A 19,871-nucleotide genomic window follows, 5' to 3' on the forward strand; every position below is an offset into this window, starting at 1 on the left:
CAGAAACTATCAAACTCTTAGAGGAAAACATAGGCAGAAGACTCTAAGACTAAGTCACGGCAAGATCCTTTTTGACCCATCTCCTAGATAAATGGAAATAAAAACAAAAATAAATAAATGGGACCTAATGAAACTTCAATGCTTTTGCACAGCAAAGGAAGCCATAACGACCAAAAGACATCCCTCAGAATGGGAGAAAATATTTGTCAAGGAAGCAACTGACAAAGGTTTAATTTCCAAAATTTACAAGTAGCACATGCAGCTCAATAACAAAAAAACAAACAACCCAATCCAAAAATGGGCAGAAGACCTAAATAGACATTTCTCCAAAGAAGATATACAGACTGCCAACAAACATATGAAAGACTGCTCAACATCATTAATCGTTAGAGAAATGCAAATCAAAACTACAATGAGATATCATCTCACACCAGTCAGAACGGCCATCAACAAAAAAATCTACAAACAATAACTGCTGGAGGGGGTGTGGAGAAAAGGAAACACTCCTGTACTGCTGGTGGGAATGTGAATTGGTACAGCCACTATGGAGAACAGTATGGAGGTTCCTTAAAAAACTACAAATAGAACTGCCATATGACCCAGCAATCCCACTACTGGGCATATACCCTGAGAAAACCATAATTCAAAAAGATCATGTACCAAAATGTTCACTGCAGCTCTATTTACAATAGCCCGAAGATGGAAACAACCTAAGTGCCCATTATCGGATGAATGGATAAAGATGTGGCACAATGGCATGCAATGGAATATTACTCAGCTATAAAAAGAAAGGAAATGGAACTATTTGTAATGAGGTGGATAGACCTAGAATCTCTCATACAGAGTGAAGTAAGTCAGAAAGAGAAAGACAAATACCATATGCTAACACATATATAAGGAATTTAAGAAAAAAAATGTGAAGAACCTAGTGTTAAGACAGGAATAAAGACATATACCTACTTGAGAACGGCCTTGAGGATATGGGGAGGGGGACGGGTGAGCTGTGACAAAGCGAGAGAGAGGCATGGACGTATACCAATCGTAAGATAGCTAGTGGGAAGCAGCCGAATAGCACAGGGAGATCAGCTCAGTGCTTGGTGACAGCCTGGAGGGGTGGGATAGGGAGGGTGGGAGGGAGGGAGACGCTAAAGGGAAGAGATATGGGAAAGCCTTGCCTAAATGAACAAAAAAATTAGGTTGTTTATTCGAGATGTTTCCTGTTTCTTAAATTAGGATTTTATTTATATAAATTTCCCACTGCTTTTGCTGCATCCCGTAGGTTTTGGTTCGTTTTGTCTCCATCTTCATTTGTTTCTTGGTATTTTTTTATTTTCTCTTCGATTTCTTCAGTGATCACCTCGTTATTAAGTAGTGTATTATTTAGCCTCCATGCGTTTGTATGTTTTACAGATATTTTCCTGTAATTGATATCTAGTCTCATAGCGTTGTGGTCAGAAAAGATAATTGATACCACTTCAATTTTCTTAAATTTAACAAGGCTTGATTTGTGATTCAAGATATGATCTATCCTGGAGAATGTTCCATGAACACTTGAGAAAAATGTATATTCTGTTGTTTTTGATCGAATGTCCTATAAATATCAAATCCATCTTGTTTAATGTATCATTTAAAGCTTGTGTTTCCTTACTTATTTTCATTTTGGGTGATCGGTCCTTTGGTCAAAGTGGGGTGTTAAAGTCCCCTACTATGAATATGTTACTGTTGATTTCCCCTTTTATGACTTAGTATTTGCCTTGTGTATTTAGGTGCTCCTAAGTTGGATGCATAAATATTTACAATTGTAATATCTTCTTCTTGGATCGATCCCTTGATCATTATGTAGTGTCCTTCTTCGCCTCTTCTAATAGTCTTTATTATAAAATCTATTTTGTCTGATATGAGAATTGCTACTCCAGCTTTGTTTTGGTTTCCATTTGCATGGAATATCTTTTTCCATCCCCTCACTTTCAGTCTGTATGTGTCTCTAGGTCTGTAGTGGGTCTCTTGTAGACAGCATATACATGGGCTTGTTTTTGTATCCATTCAGCCACTCTGTGTCTTTTGGTGGGAGCATTTAAACCATATACATAAGGTAATTATCGATATGTGTGTTACTATTCTTATTTCTTAATTGTTTTGGGTTTGTTATTGTAGGTCTTTTCCTTGCCTTGTGTTTCTTGCTTAGAGAAGATTCTTTAGCATTTGTTGTAAAGCTTGTTTGGTGGTTTTGAACTCAGCTTTTGCTTGTGTGTAAATGTTTTAATTTCTCCATCAAATCTGAATGATACCCTTGCTGGGTAGAGTAATCTTGGTTGTAGGTTTTTCTCCACCACTTTCAATATGTCCTGCCAGTCCCTTCTGGCTTACAGAGTTTCTGCTGAAAGGTCAGCTTATGGGGATTCCCTTGTGTGTTATTTGTTGTTTTTCCCTTGCTGCTTTTAATATGTTTTCTTTGTATTTAATTTTGGCAGTTTGATTACTATGCGTCTTGGCGTGTTTCTCCTTGGATTTATCCTGTATGGGACTCTCTGTGCTTCCTGGACTTATTTCCTTTTCCATATTAGGGAAGTTTTCAACTATAATCTCTTCAAATATTTTCTCAGTTCCTTTCTTTTTCTCTTCTTCTTCTGTAACCCCCTACAATTTGAATACCGGTGTGTTTAATGTTGTCCCAGAGGTCTCTGAGACTGTCCTCAGGTCTTTTCTTTGAATTTATTCTGCTCTGCATTAGTTATTTCCACTACTTTATCTTCCAGGTCACTTTTTCGTTCTTCTGCCTCAGTTTTTCTGCTATTGATCCCTTCTAGAGTATTTTTAATTTCATTTATTGTGTTCTTCATCGTTGCTTGTTTCATCTTTAGTTCTTCTAAGTCCTTGTTAAATTATTCTTGCATTTTTTTTCTATTCTATTTCCAAGATTTTTGATCATCTTTACTATCATTATTATAAATTCCTTTTCAGGTAGACTGCCTATTTCCGCTTCATTTGTTAGGTGTGGTGGGATTTTATGTTTCTCCTTCATCTGCTGTGTGTTTTCCTGTCTTCTCATTTTGCTTATCTCACTGTGTTTGGGGTCTCCGTTTTGCTGGAGGCAGGTTCGTAGTTCCCATTGTTTTTGATGTCTGTCCCCAGTAGCTAAAGTTGGTCCAGTGGATTGTGTAGGCTTCCCGTGGAGGGGAGTAGTGCCTGTGTTCTGGTGGATGAGGCTGGATCTTGTCTTTCTGGTGGGCAGGTCCACATCTTGTGGTGTGTTTTGAGATGTGTGTGGACTTATGATTTTAAGTGGATTCTCTGCTAATGGGTGGGGTGGTGTTCCTATCTTGCTAGTTGTTTGACATCGGGTATCCAGCAGTGTAGCTTGCTGGTCGTTGAGTGAAATTGGGTGTTGATGTTGAGATAGATATCTCTGGGAGATTTTCGTCTTTTGATATTATGTGGAGCTAGGAAGTCTCTTGTGGACCACTGTCCTTAAGTTGCCTCTCCCACCTCAGAGGCTCAACACTGACTCTGGCTGCAGCATCAAGAGCCTTTCATCCACACGGCTCAGAATAAAAGGGAGACAAATGAAAGAAAGAAAGAGAAAAAAATGGAAAGAAAAAAGGATAAAAGAAAAGAGAATATAGTAAAGTAAAATAAAATAATGTTATTAAAAAATAAATAATTATTAAGAAAAATTATTTTAAAAATAAAAAACCCAAAAAAACCTGATTCATAGAACCCTAGGACAAATGGTGAAAAGAAATCTATACAGACAAAATTTCACACAAAAACATCCAGCTACACACTCACAAAAGGAGGAAAACGGAAAAAAACAGTAAATCTTCCTCTCAAAGTCTACCTCTTAAATTTAGGATGATTCATTGTCTACTCAGGTATTCCACAGTTGCAGGATACATCAACTTGATTTTGAAGATTATTCCGCTGCTTCTGAGGCTGCTGGGAGAGATTTCCCTTTCTTTTCTTTGCACAACTCCCGTGTTTCAGCTTTGGATTTGGCCCCGCCTCTGCTTGTAGGTCGCTGGAGGGCGTCTGTTCTTTGCTCAGCTAGAACGAGTTAAAGGAACCGCTGATTTGGGGGCTTTGGCTCACTCAGGCCGTTGAGATGGAGGGGTTACGGAGTGCGGGGCGATCCTACGGTGGCAGGGGCTGCCGTGACGTTGCACCAGCTTGATGTGTCCTGTGCGTTCTCCCGGAGAAGTTGTTCCTGGATCCCAGGACCCTGGCAGTGGAGGGCTGCACAGCCTCCAGGGACGGGAGGTGTGGAGAGTGACCTGTGCTCGCAGTTTTCTTCGTGATGGCAGCAGCAGCCTGGGCGTCTCATGCCCATCTCTGGAGCTCCTTTAAGCAGAGCTCTTAATCCCCTCTCCTCGCGCACCAGGAAACGAGGGAAGAAAAAGGTTTTTACCTCTTCGGCAGGTCCAGACTTTTCGCCTGACTCCCTCCGGGCTAGCCGTGGTGCAGTAACGTCCTCATATTGTGTTCACGCCACCAGTCCTCTCCCTGCACTCCGACTGAAGCCCGAGCCTCAGTTCCCAGCCCCGCCAGTCCTGGCGGTTGAGCAGAAAAGCCTCTCGGGCTGGTAAGTGCCGGTCGGCATCGATTGTGCTGAAATATCTCTGCTTTGCCCTCAGCACCCCCCGTTGCTGTGCTCTCCTCTGCGGCTCCGAAGCTATCCCCCGTTGCCACCTGCAGTGTCCACCCGCAAAGGGGCTTCTAGTGTGTGGAAAACTTTCCTCCTTCAAGGCTCCCTCCCACTGGTGCAGGTCCCATCCTTATTCTTTTGTCTCTATTTTTTTCTTTTGCCTTACCCAGGTACGTGGGGAGTTTCTTGCCTTTTGGGAGGTCTGAGGTCTTCTTCAAGCGTTCAGTGGGTGTTCTATATGAGCAGTTCCACATGTAGATGTATTTCTGATGTATCTCTGGGGAGGAATGTGATCTCTGCATGTTACTCTTCCGCCATCTTCCCCCTCTCTTCCCAGAGTTGCATTTTGATATTGACTTTTTTCTTTGATCGAGTCACATTTACTTAATTCTTAGAAAGTCTATTAATTTTTTACTGTATACACAATATTGTAGATGATACTTCATAAAGAACATTGACAGTTATCTTTTTTAAAAGAATGTTGAATGCTTTCTTATAATTGATTTACTGCTGGTGCTTTTGATCTTGTCATAGAGTGATCTAAGCTTTATCTAAAGTAGGCAGAGCCTACTTTTATTCTGGTGTCTTAACCAAATATCCTGGTGTTAATGACATTTCTCCACCTTTCTTGTCTGTAACTGTATTAACGGCAAACACTGTGTGTCACCACAATGGTGACACTATTTTTTTTTTCATTTTCTTTTAGCAATTGCCAGTTTTTTTTTTTTGCGCGGTACACGGGCCTCTCACTGTTGTGGTCTCTCCCGTTGCGGAGCACAGGCTCCGGACACGCAGGGCCAGCGGCTACGGCTCACGGGGCTAGCCACTCCACGGAATATGAGCTCTTCCTGGACTGGGACACGAACCCACGTCCCCTGAATCGGCAGGTGGGCTCTCAGCCACCTGTGCCACCAGGGAAGCCCCTACAATAGCCACACTTTGATAGGACTTTCATATCATGCTCACTATGACACCCAAATATGTAATTGTAAAGTCATAACCACAAGAAAAGTTGCAAAATTTGTGTTATGCTTTTGCCAGCTGATATTAATTCTTTCATGTATTTTCTGTTCAGAATGCAAAACTAATATTGGCAGAGGATACTAAAGGCTAATTTTTTTCAAAAAGTACTTTGCTTTAAACAATGATTTTTAACAGCCAACAGAAAATGTTCAATGTAATATAGAAGACTGTAATTTTAAAATTTAAGCAGTTCCTTCTTTTCTGAAAGAAATTTGAGGGGACCCTTTATATGTTACATTGCCTGTGTTAATAAATCAAAACATAGAAAGGCAAAATTCCTATCATAAAGAAAAACATATACAACATGTTGCACAATCACAATCTTAAAACCACCGAAATTTAATGTTTTATTAAGAAGACTTTGGTTGCCAGAAAAAAAATTCATGAGAATTTTTAGGTTATAGATAGGTAAAATAATATAGATAGAAAGTTTAACCTCAACTTTTAAGTGGCGCACATAGAATTCTACAGTCAGGAAGAACAGTCTAAATTATCTACCTAAAAACAAGCATGAATCAAGTAGCCTTCAAATTAAATCATTTGAGCTAAGCTTTTTATTGAAAATATTTTTATGACTACTATGTTAAACAAAATGGTAGCAAAGATTTTTTTGAAACTCACCTAATGCTGTTCTTGCTGGTGTAGCATCTTTTTTGATCCAAAATGATACCCAGGATAAAACCACGGTCAGTATACAAGGAATGTATGTTTGAATAGTGAAGTATCCCATTCTTCTACTCAATTCAAAATATATAGTCATGACAACATAATCACCTGTAATAAAATATTGTCAAAATTAACTTTCTCCTGTAACAAATTTATATTTCTATTTTTTAGTATGAATTGCATCTTGCTACCCCTGTAAATTTTCAAAACTTTATTATGGTCTAGTTGTGACCTAGGGTAGGCCACCCCAAAATGTGTCTAAATAGCATATTGATTATTTTGAATTAAAGTTACTTAAGAAATGCCAACATAAGAGGGAAACTCTGACTCTCCTCTCTGTATCTGAAAGCAGAAAAAAATCTCTCATGTGAAAGGGGCACTCCCCGCATCTAGAGGTAGGACTTCCTTATCACAAAGAAGCCTGTATAAAAAAACCTTGTCAACGTGTCAATTTTACAATTAGTCCAGCCACAAGAACTCAAGGGGGGGGGGTAGATGGGGGAATTACTCCGTCCCCAACAGTCTACACCATTCTGCATGAAATGCCCCTTGCACCTATATTCTTTGCACTCCTGGTCTCCCCAGGTCCTCAGATTTGCCAAGATCCTTCCCCAATTGCTGCTGCATCCCTTCCCTACTGCCTAGGACGCTTTTTTTTCCTATCACTTGCATCCAGATAGTTACAAGTCAACTTTGAAGCACAGCTTAGAAATCATTTAGCCTGCCAGGAAGCGCTCCTTACCTGTTCCTAACAACTGCAATAAAGTTATTTCTATAATTACCGATAAAAACAATGTTGTCTTAAGAACAATAAATTAGTTGGGTTATAGAATATATATGTCTTGTTTATCAATGTTACTTGGTAAGCAATAAACTGGTATTTGTTTAATGAAAAGATCACCATGAAAGTCCCATTTTTACTTAAAAATATTGATAGGGAGACCATATTAAACCCGTATAAAATTATACCTCTCATTAAATTAGAATATTTATTGAGGAATGTGGTGTTCTGTTTTAGCAATATTCAGGATGGCTGATAGAACATCAATTATTGAGATCATTTTTCCAAGAAACAAATATTTTGGCAAAGTCCACATAAAGGAATCCGAAAGATTAACCTGAAGCAATTAAAAAAAAAAAACCCACAAAAATATTTTTCTAAGTAATAAGAAAGTCAAGTTACATCATTTCCTTAGGAAATTTTATTGAATTATGTGTCATATTTAAATGTTTATGAATTTACAGAAAACAGTAGACAGAAAAGCAAAACCTAATTAATCACCCTAACAGTTATGAACACAACCCAAGTGGAATATACAAAGATTTGAATAATTTCTTCAACCACCATTGTCATTTCGTAAGTAAGATAAACAGTAGGACAACTCCAGAGTAGGCACATAATTCATTTTAGCAAATACATCCTCTTTGGCCTAACTTGAGGTGAACAGGTACCCCAAATCTTGGGTTCAAATACCCTTTGCCTAACTCAGAGGTCTGCCTGAACGTCCCACTGTCAGGTGTGAAAGTAGGAAGGGACAGTCAAGGACATATTTTGAAGCCAGATTATTTTAAAATAATTTCTTTTTTTCTTCTTTCATTCTTTTATTTTTTCTTTGTTCTTCCTCTTTCATTCTTCTTTCTTTCTTTCTTATTTTTGGCTGTGTTGGGTCTTCATTGCTGCACGGATGCTTTCTCTAGTTGCAGTGAATAGTGGCTACTTTTCATTGCAGTGCACAGACTTCTCATTGGGGTGGCTTCTCTTGCGGAGAGCTGTCTCTAGGTGTGCGGGTTTCAGTAGTTGTGGAACACAGGCCTTATTGCTCCACAGCATGTGGAATCTTCCTTGACCAGGGCTCAAACCCGTGTCTCCTGCATTAGCAAGAGGATTCTTAACTATTGCACCACCAGGGAAGTCTTGGCTCTTGGTGAGGTTCTGGGACACACCACAGAAACCGGTTCCAGAGAACACCAGCGTCCCTATTTTCCAGCTTCTACTTGGAGAAGCGGGGGCAGGAGGAATTGTGATTTCCAGCTTCACTGTCCCCTACAGGAAGACCAACGAAAAGCCAATGTACCACTCATCCCAAATTGGCTAGGGCAAAAGAAATAAGGAAAAATAGAGACAAAAGTATAGGGATAAAACCTGCACCAGTGGGAAGGAGCTGTGAAAGAGGAAAGGTTTCCACACCCTAGGAAGCCCCTTCACGGGCGGAGACTGTGGGTAGCGGAAGGCGGAAGGTTCGTAGCCAGGGAGGAGAGTGCAGCATCAGGGGTTCAGAGGGCAAAGCAGAGAGATTCCCACACAGAGGATCAGTGACGACCAGCTCTCACCAGCCTGAGAGGCTTGTCTGCTCACCCGCCAGAATGGGTGGGCGCTGCGAGCTGAGTTTCAGGCTTTGGTCAGATCCCAGGGAAAGGTCGGGTTGGCTGCATGAACACAGCCTGAAGGGAGCTAATGCAACACTGCTGGCCAGGAGGGAGTCCGGGAAAAAGTCTGGAGCTGCCGAAAAAGCAAGTTTTGTTTGCTTCTGTTTCCTGGTGTGCAAGGAGAGGGGATTAAGAGTGCCGCTTAAATGAGATCCAGGGATGGACGCAAACTCCATCTATTAGTGCACATCCCAGAGACGGGAATGAGATGCCAAGGCTTGTGCTTCTGCCACCAAGAAGCTTGTGTGGAAGCACAAGTCATTCTCCACACCCCTCGTCCCAGGAGCCTGTGCAGCCCGCCACTGCCAGGGTCCTGTAATACGGGGACCACTTCCCCTGAAGAACACACGGCGCACCTCAGGCTGTTGCAATGTCACGCTGGCCTCTGCCGTTGCAGGCTCGTTCCACTTTCTGTACCTCTCCCGCCTCCCGGGCTGAGTGAATCAAAGCCCCCAAATCAGCTGCTAATTAAACCCTGTCCTATCTGAGCGAAGTACAGACGCCTGCCCTCAGGCGACCGCCATGCAAAGCAGATTAAATATCCACAAACAACTTGATGTACCATGCAGCTGTGGAGTACCTGAATAGACAACGAATCATCCCAAATTGACAAGGTGGACTTTGCGAGCAAAGATATATATTTTTTCCTTTATTCTCTTTTGTGAGTACGTATGTGGAGGCTTCTGTTGTCATTCAGTCGGTATCACTTTGCTTTTAACATTTATCCTAGAGTTGTTTTTTGTTTTTGTATAGTTTTTAGCACTAGTTGTCATTGGTGGACCTGATTTTTAGTGTGTTTGTTCTTTCCTTTCTTTTTTTATTACTTAAAACATTTTTTTAATAATTATTTTTTATTTTTCAGTCTAATAACATTTTATTTTATCGTTTTCTTTCTTTCTTTTTTCTCCATTTTATTCTGAGCCTTGTGGATGACAGGCTCTTGGTGCTCCAGCCAGACTTTACGGATGTGCCGCTGAGGTGCGAGAGCCAAGTTCAAGACACTGGTCCACAAGAGACCTCCAAGCTCAGCGTAATATAAAAACAGTGAATATCTCCCACAGATCTCCACCTCAACACCAAGACCCAGCTACACTCAAGACCAGAAAGCTACAGTGCTGGACACCCCATGCCAAACAACTAGCAAGACAGGAACACAACACCATCGACTAGCAGAGAGGCTGTCTATAACCATAATAAGATCGTAGACACCACAAAACAAACCACCAGGGCAGACCAGCCAACCAGATAAACAAGATCCTGCCTCATTCTCCAGAACACAGTCACTATCACCTCCACCAGGAAGCCTACACAACCCACTGAACCAAACTTAGCCACTGAGGACAGACACCAAAAACAGCAGGAACTAGCAACCTGCAGACTGCGAAAAGGAGACCCCAAACACAGTAAGTTAAGCAAAATGAGTAGGCAGAGAAACACACAGCAGGTGAAGGAGCAAAGCCAAAAACCACAAGATGTAACAGATGAAGAGGAAATAGGCAGTCTACCTGAAAAATAATTCAGAATAATGATAGTAAAGATGATCCAAAATCTTGTAAATAAAATGGAGAAAATACACGAAACGTTTAACAAGAAAATAGAAGAACCAAAAAACAAACTGTGATGAACAACACAATAAATGAAATTAAAAATTCTCTAGAAGGGCTCAATAGCAAAACAACTGAGGCAGAAACACGGATCAGTCACCTTCAAGATAAAACAGTGTAAATACCACAGATCATAATAAAGAAAAAAGAATGAAAAGAATAGAGGACAGTCTCAGAGACTTCTGGGACATTAAACGCACCAACATTCGAATTATAGGGGTCACAGAAAAAGAAGAGATAAAGAAAGTTAGAAAATATTTGTAGGGATTACAGTTGAAAACTTCCTTAATATGGGAAAGGAAATAGTTAAGTCCAGGAGCACAGAAAGTGCCATTCAGGATAAATCCAATGAGAAACATGCCAAGACACATATTAATTAAACTATCAAAAATTAAAGAAAAAACGTTAAAAGCAGCAAGGGGAAACAATGAAAAACAAAAAAACAATGAAAAACACACAGCTTAAGATTAACAGCTGATCTCTCAGCAGGAACTCTGCAAGAGACTGGCAGGACATATTTAAGGTGATGACAGGGAAAATCTACAACCAAGATTACCCAGCAAGGATCTCATTCAGATTTGCCAGAGGAAAACCTTTATAGACAAGCAAAAGCTAAGAGAATTCAGCGCCACCAAAACAGCTTTACAACAATTGCTAAGAAATGTCTCTAAGCAGGAAACACAAGTGGAGGAAAAGAACTACTATAAAAAAACCCAAACAATTAAGAAAATGGTAAGAGGAACATACATATCGATAATTACCTTAAATGTAAATGGATTAAAGGTTCCAACCAAAAGACCCAGAAAGGCTGAATGGATAGAAAAACAAGACCCATATGTATGCTACCAACAAAGGACCCACTTCAGACCTAGGGATACTAAAGAAAGAAAGAGAGGGGATGGAAAAAGATATTCCATGCAAATGGAAATCAGAAGGAAGTTGGAGAGGCAATTCTCATATCGGACAAAATAGACTTTAAAACAAAGACAAAGAAGGACACTACATAATGATCAATGGTTTGATCCAAGAAGATATAACAATTGTAAATATTTATGTACCTAACATAAGAGCACCTCAATATATAAGGTAAATACTAACAGACACAAAAGGGGAAATCGACAGTAACAAATCATAATAGGGGACTTTAACACCCCACTTTTACCAAAGGACAGATCAGTCAAAATGAAAATAAATAAGGAAACAGAAGCTTAATAGATATATTAAACATGATGGACTTAATTGATAATTTTAGGACATTCCATTAAAAAACAACAGAATACGCATTCTTCTCCAGTGCTCACGGATCATTCTCTAGGATAGATTGTATCTTGGGTCACAAATCAAGCCGTGGTATATTTAAGAAAAGTGAAATCGTATCAAGTATCTTTTCTGACCACAACGCTATAAGCCTAGATATAAATTACAGGCAAAAATCTGTAAAAAATACAAACTCATGGAGGCTAAACAATACACTACACAATAACCAAGAAATAACTGAAGAAACCTAAGAGGAAATCAAAAAGCACAAAGAAACAAATCACAGTGAAAACAAGACGACCCAGAACTTACGGGATGCAGCAAAATAAGTACTAAGAAGGAGTTTATAGCAATAAAATCCTACCATAAGAAACAGGAAACATCTCAAATAAACAACCTAACCTTGCACCTAAAGAAATTAGGAGAACAAAAAATCCCCACAGTTAGCAGAAGGAAAGAAATCATAAAGACCTCATCAGAAATAAATGAAAAACAAATGATGGAAACGACAGCAAAGATGAATAAAACTAAAAGTTGGTTCTTTGAAAAGATAAAGGAAATTGATAAACCATTAGCCATACTCATGAAGAAAAATAGGGAGGACGCAAGTAAATACAATTAGAAATGAAAAAGAAGTAACAACTGACATTGCAGAAATTCAAAGGATCATGAGCGATTACTACAAGCAACTATATGCCAATGAAAAGGACGACCTGGAAGAAATGAACAAATTCTTAGAAAGGCACAACATTCAGAGACTTAACAAAGCAGAAATAGAAAATATGAATAGACCAATCACAAGCACAGAAATTGAAACTGATTAATAACCTTCCAACAAACAAAATCCCAGGACCAGTTGGCTTTACAGCTGAATTCTAGCAAACATTTAGAGAAGTGCTAAACACCTGTCCTTCTCAAACTCTTCCAAAATATAGCAGAGAGAGAAACACCCCTAAACTCATTCTACGAGGCCACCATCACCCTGATACAAAAACCAGACAAATATGTCGCAAAGAAACCTACAGGCCAATACCACTGATGAACGTAGTTGCAAAAATCCTCAACAAAATACTAGCAAACAGAAACCAACAGCACATTAAAAAGATCATACATCATGATCAAGTGGAGTTTATTGCAGGAACGCAAGGAATCTTCAATATAGGTAAAGCAATCAATAGGAAACACCATATTTATTAACAAAATGTAGGAGAAAAACCATATGATCATCTCTATAGATGGAGAGAAAGCTTTCAAATAATTCCACACCCATTTATGATTTTAAAAAAACCCTCCAAAAAGTAGGCCTAGAGGGAACATTCCTCAACATAGTAAAGGCCATATACGACACACCCACAGCCAACATCGGCCTCAGTGGTGAAAAACTGAAACCATTTCCACTAAGTTAAGGAAAAAAACCATGTTGCCCAGTATCATCACTATTATTTAATATAGCTCTGGAAGTTTTCGCCACAGCAATTGGAGAAGAAAAAGAATAAAAGCAATTCAAATCGGAAAAGAAGAGGCAAACTTCTCACTGTTTGTAGATGACATAGAGAATCCGAAAGATGGTACCAGAAAAGTAGCTGTTAATTAATGAGTTTGATCAAGTAGCAGGATACAAAATTAGTGCACAGAGATCTCTTGTATTCCTATACGCTAATGACGAAATATCTGAAAGTGAAATTAAGAAAAAACTCGCATTTACCCATTTGCTCTGCAACAAGAGAAGCCACTACATTGAGAAGCCTACACACCGACATAAATAGTCCCCACTCTCCACCACTAAGGAAAGCCCATGCACAGCAAGGAAGACCCAACACAACCCAAATTTTAAAAATTAGAAAAAAACTCTTCTAATTTCTTCTGTCTTCCCTGCAACTGAGCCCAAAATAATGTTTATTATGTTGCTGCATCCGTTCCTGGTTTACTCATTAACCTTTTATGTTCATCATGTTTTTCTAGTGAGACTGAAAGCTCCTTGCTCCAGTGAATGTTTTTCATACTTTCCTTAACCCTCAATAGCATAAAAATTACTCCGGCTACTACCTCAACTCCACCGGTCCCTCCATTTGCCACTTCCCTTTCTCTTAGGGTTAATTTTAAAACAAGTTGTGTTCAACCTGCCTTCACCTTTCCTTTTGTTTAATATCATCTTGCTTACAACGGAAAAGGAATATCAGTATCAATGTTTGACATTTAAACGTTAGAACAATCACCCAGTTTGGTTACCCTCTTTTGCTCAGCCTTACACCCCAAAAGTCTGCTAGTTTATTTCAAACTCTCCAGGAATGTAATTATATTATTAATTTAAGTGACTATTTGGGTAAAAACTTCCCCCAAACATGTCTCTTTATGTAGTTTCCAAAGTATATTTATATAATTATGATCTTCCATTCTTTTAACCTTATCAATATTTAATATTTAAACATAAATGTCATTGCTCACCTTTACTATTGTGACATTTGTGGAGGCTTTCTTTTCTCTGCTGATCAGTTTTTAAAGACCTTTCTCCATGTGTAAATGCAGCAGATCTTCCACAGCCATGAGTTTCACAAGCCCAGATTCAAACAGCCGTGGATCGAAAATATTTGAAAAATATTTTTTCCAGAAAGTTAAAAAAAAGCAAACTTGAATTTGCCTTGCACGGAAAAGGGCAATTGAACACTGAGCAACAGGATTTAGGGGCACCAACCCTCCATTCACTTGAAACTCCATATATACGTGCTCTTCAGTATATATGGTTCTCTGATTCCTTTGCATCTGCGGTTCTGCATATGGGGGTTCAACCAACTGGGATTGTGTAGTACTGTAGTACTTACTACAAGGAAATCCAAATATAAGTGAACATGTGCAGTTGTTGTGTTGTTCAAGGGTCAACTATTTACATAAACATATTATGTTTAGCATAATACTTTGTATTAGGTATTATAAGTAATTTAGAGATGATTTAAACTATACAGGAAGATGTAAGTGAAATGCAAATACTATGCCATTTTATATAATAGGCTTGAGCAACTGGGATTTTGATATATTTAGGGGTCCTGGAACGACTCACCATGGATATCAAGGGGCAACTGTAGTTCTCTATTTAGAATTATATCAAGAATTTAGACTGTTCTTTAAAGATAGTTACACTATTTATTAGAATTTACACTTAATCTAGTCATATGAAACAAATTATTGAGTTTTAAAAGCCAATAAATGATTCATATTAACAAATAACTAGATCAGTAGAAAAGCCGACTTGAAACCAATCTAATCCCCAGGACCTGTCAGAAAAAAACTAACTGCAAAATAGTGGACCATAGATTCCTATTGTGGAAATTACCAACAAACAAACAAAAGCCATAAAACAAAAAGAAATGTATTAAAGACATTAATAAACCATGTCTCTGTATCTAGTTGTAGAACTTGTAGAACTCTCACACTTAGAAAATTGGTTTATATAAATCTGGTCAGGGATGAGACTCTTAGGTTTATAGACATAATGTCAACATAGTCTCAGTTTAAACATATAAGATAATCTTGTCACCCTTTTCCCAATCCCAGTTAAAATATTAAACATTTTTGAGCTTTGAATCAGCTGTTTTGCTTCAAATATCATTTAAGAATCATGGTGATACGAATATAATTATTTTAAACATACACAGGAAGAAAGCTGCATGAAAGGGAAAGGTATGCCTAAGTCATCAGTGGGAAAAAGTCGGATTTGTTTTTGAGAACTACACTTCTGTAAGTTAACTACTACCTGCAGATGTTTTCACAATTTCTGTGGTGTTTCTGAGGCCCATGAAGTCAAACTGATAAAGCCGCCAGGATTTCTGATCAGCTGCCTCAACCGAATTTTTTCTCCATCTATACATCATTTCTTCTTTGGGGTAGCCATCTGAAAATGCAGAAAAAATAACACTTGAAAGATGTAAGTTTGTAAAGCATTAATGTCGAAATTATAATTCTGATCATTTAATAGGAGCTGAAATTTTAGTCCATGGGCAAAGGCCACCTAACCCAGAAGGTTTCTACTGCAGATCTTCACAATCAGCAAGATATTCCAAGGCACAAGTGTTTCCATCATCTGTATGGACACAACACATATCTTTCACCGTGGAAGGCTTGATTATAGATGACCTTCAAAGAATGCACGTGAAAGTACTGGTCAGAGTCTCACTAGCTTCTAAACACCAGGATCTAACAACCTGACCCACACTCACCAGACCTTCCACCTTTTTCCAGAACTTTGTCCAAATCTCAGGAAAGGTGAATTTACTTTTTTCATTATAAACTTTTAATATAAATAGCTTTTATTATTTCTAACATATTTATTTTCTTATTATTGAAGTGTAGTTGCACAATATGTCATGTGTACAGTATAATGGGTCACAATTTTTTAAAGGTTATAGTTACAAACTACATTTATAGTTATGATACTGGCTATATTTCCTGTGCTGTACAATATATCTTTGTAACTTATACAAAACAGTTTACACGTTTTGATTCCCTAACTTCTATTGCCCTCCTTTCCTTCTCCCCACTGGTAACCACTAGTGTGTTCTCTATATCTGCTCCTCTTGTTCTATTCATTAGTTTGTACTTTTAAATTCTGCACTCGTGATATCATTCATGCAGTATTTGTCGTTCAAATACTGCATGAAGTCCAAGTTCCTTTGACTTCAAAGGAAGTCAAAATACAGTTGTATTAAATTTTCAGAGATGAAAGAAAATATCTGTAAATTTAGGACTTTATGCCAAGCAAAGTATTCTACAAAAATGATGTATAGGTTTCTATCAGGCCAACAAAAACATGATTCAAAATATGCTGGCTAGGCTGAAAGAAATTAGAGGGACACACTGAAATGATGTGAAATCAGGAAAAAGGGTAAATATTTTGGTAACACTGACATAATGCACTATGGAAATTTAAGTGTATTCAGAATTAAAATGTGCAACCACAATAACATATAAAGTGAAGAAGAATAAATTAGGTTAAAGTTTTCTAAAGTCATTTTTGTTATCTGGAAATAATGAAAGCACACCAAGTGTTATCAGTTATTTGTTTCTTCCTTCTGATAAGAACACTTAAGATTACATTCAACAACTTTATCACACAGCAATGTTAACTATAGTTATGTTGTATACTGTATCCCTAGTACTTACAACTGGAAGTGTGTATATTTTGACCACCTTCCTTTTATACCTCTCACCTCTGGTAACCAAAAATTTGACCTTTTATCTATGAGTTTGGTTTTTGTTTGTTTTTAGATTCCACATATGAGTGAGCCCATACAGCATTTTTCTCTCGTCCTCTTTCACGTAGCATAATGGCCTCAAGGTCCATCCATGTTGTCACAAATGGCAGGATTTCTTCTTTTTTATGGCTCAATAACATTTTATTGTGTTGGATAACTTTTTATCCATTCGTCCACTGATGGACACATGTTGTTTCCATGTATTGGCTATTGTAAATCATGCTGCTATGAACATAGCAGTGTAGATACCTTTTTGAGACAGTGTTTTTATTTCCTTTGGAGTCTCAGAAGTAGAGTTGCTGGATCATATGGTAGGTCTGTTTTAAATTTTTTGAGAATCCCCAATATTGTTTTACATAGTGGCTATACCAGTACACAATTCCACTAGCAGCATACAAGTGTTCTCTTTTCCCCACATCCTTGCCGATATTTTTTATCTCTGGGGTTTTTTATGATGACCATTCTAACAAGCATAAGGTTATAACTAGTAGTGGATGTGACTTGCATGTCCCCGATGTTAGTGATGTTGAGATTTTTTTTTTTTTTTTTTTTGTGTTACACAGGCCTCTCACTGATGTGGCCTCTCCCATTGCAGAGCACAGACTCCAGACATGCAGGTTCAGTGGCCATGGCTCACAGGCCCAGCTGCTCCGGGACATGGAGGACCTTCCCGTACTGTGGCACGAACACGTGTCCGCTGCATCGGCAAGACTCTCAACCACTGCGCCACCAGGAAAGCCTGCGAGCATTTTTTCATGTACCTGTTGTCCATTGGTATGTCTTCTCTGGCAAAAAGTCTACTCAGGCCTTTTGCCATTTGGAATTATTTGTTTTATTCTATAAAGTTATATGTTTTAAAATATATTTTAAATAACCTTCCTCATATATATGGTTAGCAAATATTTTTCCCATTTCATACGTTGTCTTTTTACTGTTGTTTCTTTTGCTGCACAGAAACATTTTAGTTTGATGTAGTCCACATTTTTAAAAAAAATTTTGTTTGTCCTTTAGATGACAGACCCAGAAAAGCACTGCTGTTGATTGTGCAAAGACAGCCTCTAAAGGCTGGAGTGTACATTGGCTGCAGTCTGGACTTCTGGGACAATATAAAACACACCAACATGCGAATTATAGGGGTTCCAGAAGAAGAAAAGAGAAAGAAAGGGACTGAGAAAATATTTGAAGAGATTACTTGAAAAATTCCCTAATATGGGAAAGGAAGTAAGTCCAGGAAGCACAGAGAGTCCCATACAGGATAAATACAAGGAGAAATACGACAAAGCACATATTAATGAAACTGTCAAAAAATACAAAGAAAACATTAAAAGCAGCAAGGGAAAAACAAATAACGCACAAGTGAATCCCCATAAGGTTAACAGTTGATCTTTCAGCAGTAACTCTGCAAGCCAGAAGGGATTGGCAGGACATATTTAAAGTGATGAAGGGGAAAATCCTGCAAACAAGATTATTCTACCCAGGAAGGATCTTAATCAGATTTGTTACAGAAATTGAAACCATTACAGACAAGCAAAAGCTGAGAGAGTTCAGCACCACGAAACCAGCTTTACAACAGCTACAATAGGAACTTTTCTAGACAGGAAACACAAGAGAAGGAAAAGACTTACAATAACAAACCCAAAACAAGAAAAAGGGAATAGGAACATACATATGGATAATTACCTTAAATGTAAATGGATTAAATGCTCCCACCAAAAGACACAGATTGGCTGAATGGATACAAAAAGAAGTCCCATATATATGCTGTCTACAAGAAACCCTCCTCAGACCTAGAGACACATACAGACTGAAAGTAAGGGGATGGAAAAAGATATTCCATGCAAACGGAAACTAAAAGAAAGCTGGAGTAGCAGTTCTCATATCAGACAAAATAGACTATAAAGACTATTAGAAATGACAAAGAAAGACACTACATAATGATCAAGGAATCGATCCAAGAAGCAGATATAAAAATTGTAAATATTTATGCACACAACATAGGAGCACCTCAATACATAAGGCAAATGCTAACAGCCATAAAAGGGGAAATCGACAGTAACACATTCATAATAGGGGACTTTAACATCCCACTTTCACCAATGGACAGATCATCCAAAATGAAAATAAGGAAACACAAACTTTAAATGATACATTAAACAAGATGGACTTAATTGATATTTATAGGACATTCCATCCAAAAACAACAGAATACACATTTTTCTCAAGTACTCATGGAACTTTCTCCAGAAGACATATCTTGGGTGACAAATCAAGCACTGGTAAACTTAAGAAAAGTGAACTCGTAACAAGTATCTCTTCTGACCACAACGTTATGAGACTAGATATCAATTACAGGAAAAGATCTGTAAAAAATACAAACACATGGAGGCCAAAATTAAACTACTTAATAACGAAGTGATCACGGAAGAAATCAAAGAGGAAATAAAAATTTACCTAGAAACAAATGACAATGGAGACACGACGACCCGAAACCTATGGGATGCAGCAAAAGCAGTTCTAAGAGGGAAGTTTATGGCAACACAATTTTACCTTAAGATGAAACAGGAAACATCTCGAATAAACAACCTAACTTGCACCTAAATGGATTAGAGAAAGAAGAAAAAAAGAACCTTAAAGTTAGCAGAGGGAAAGAAATCATAAAATCAGATCAGAAATAAATGAAGGAAAAGATAGCAAAGCTCAATAAAACTAAAAGCTGGTTCTTTGAGAAGATAAACAAAATCGATAAGCCATTAGACAGACTCATCAAGCAAAAAGGAGGTACTCAATACAATTTGAAATTAAAAAGAAGTAACAACTGACACTGCAGAAATACAGAAGATCATGAGAGATTACTACATGCAACTCTATACCAATAAAATGGACAACTTGGAAGAACTGGACAAATTCTTAGAAATGCACAGCCTGCCAAGACTGAATCAGGAAGAAATACAAAATGTGAACAGACAAATCAAAAGCACTGAAATTGAAAGTGATTAATAATCTTCC

At 38.2% G+C, this 19,871-nt stretch overlaps 1 protein-coding gene across 1 annotated transcript in view; it reads right to left on the reverse strand.

The window, feature by feature from the left end:
• GABRG3 (gamma-aminobutyric acid type A receptor subunit gamma3) overlaps window positions 1–19,871 on the reverse strand; it is a 650,507-nt gene that overhangs the window by 9,019 nt on the left and 621,617 nt on the right. Inside the window, exons 6-7 of the mRNA XM_032624570.1 lie at window positions 15,368–15,505; window positions 6,287–6,439 (exon numbers count right to left, since the gene is read on the reverse strand). Of these exons, the coding sequence (XP_032480461.1) occupies window positions 6,287–6,439; window positions 15,368–15,505 (291 nt within the window). The remainder of the gene's footprint in view (window positions 1–6,286; window positions 6,440–15,367; window positions 15,506–19,871) is intronic.

The sequence above is a fragment of the Phocoena sinus genome, chromosome 2 (assembly GCF_008692025.1).
Source record: "Phocoena sinus isolate mPhoSin1 chromosome 2, mPhoSin1.pri, whole genome shotgun sequence".
NCBI classification, from domain to species: Eukaryota; Metazoa; Chordata; class Mammalia; order Artiodactyla; family Phocoenidae; genus Phocoena; species Phocoena sinus.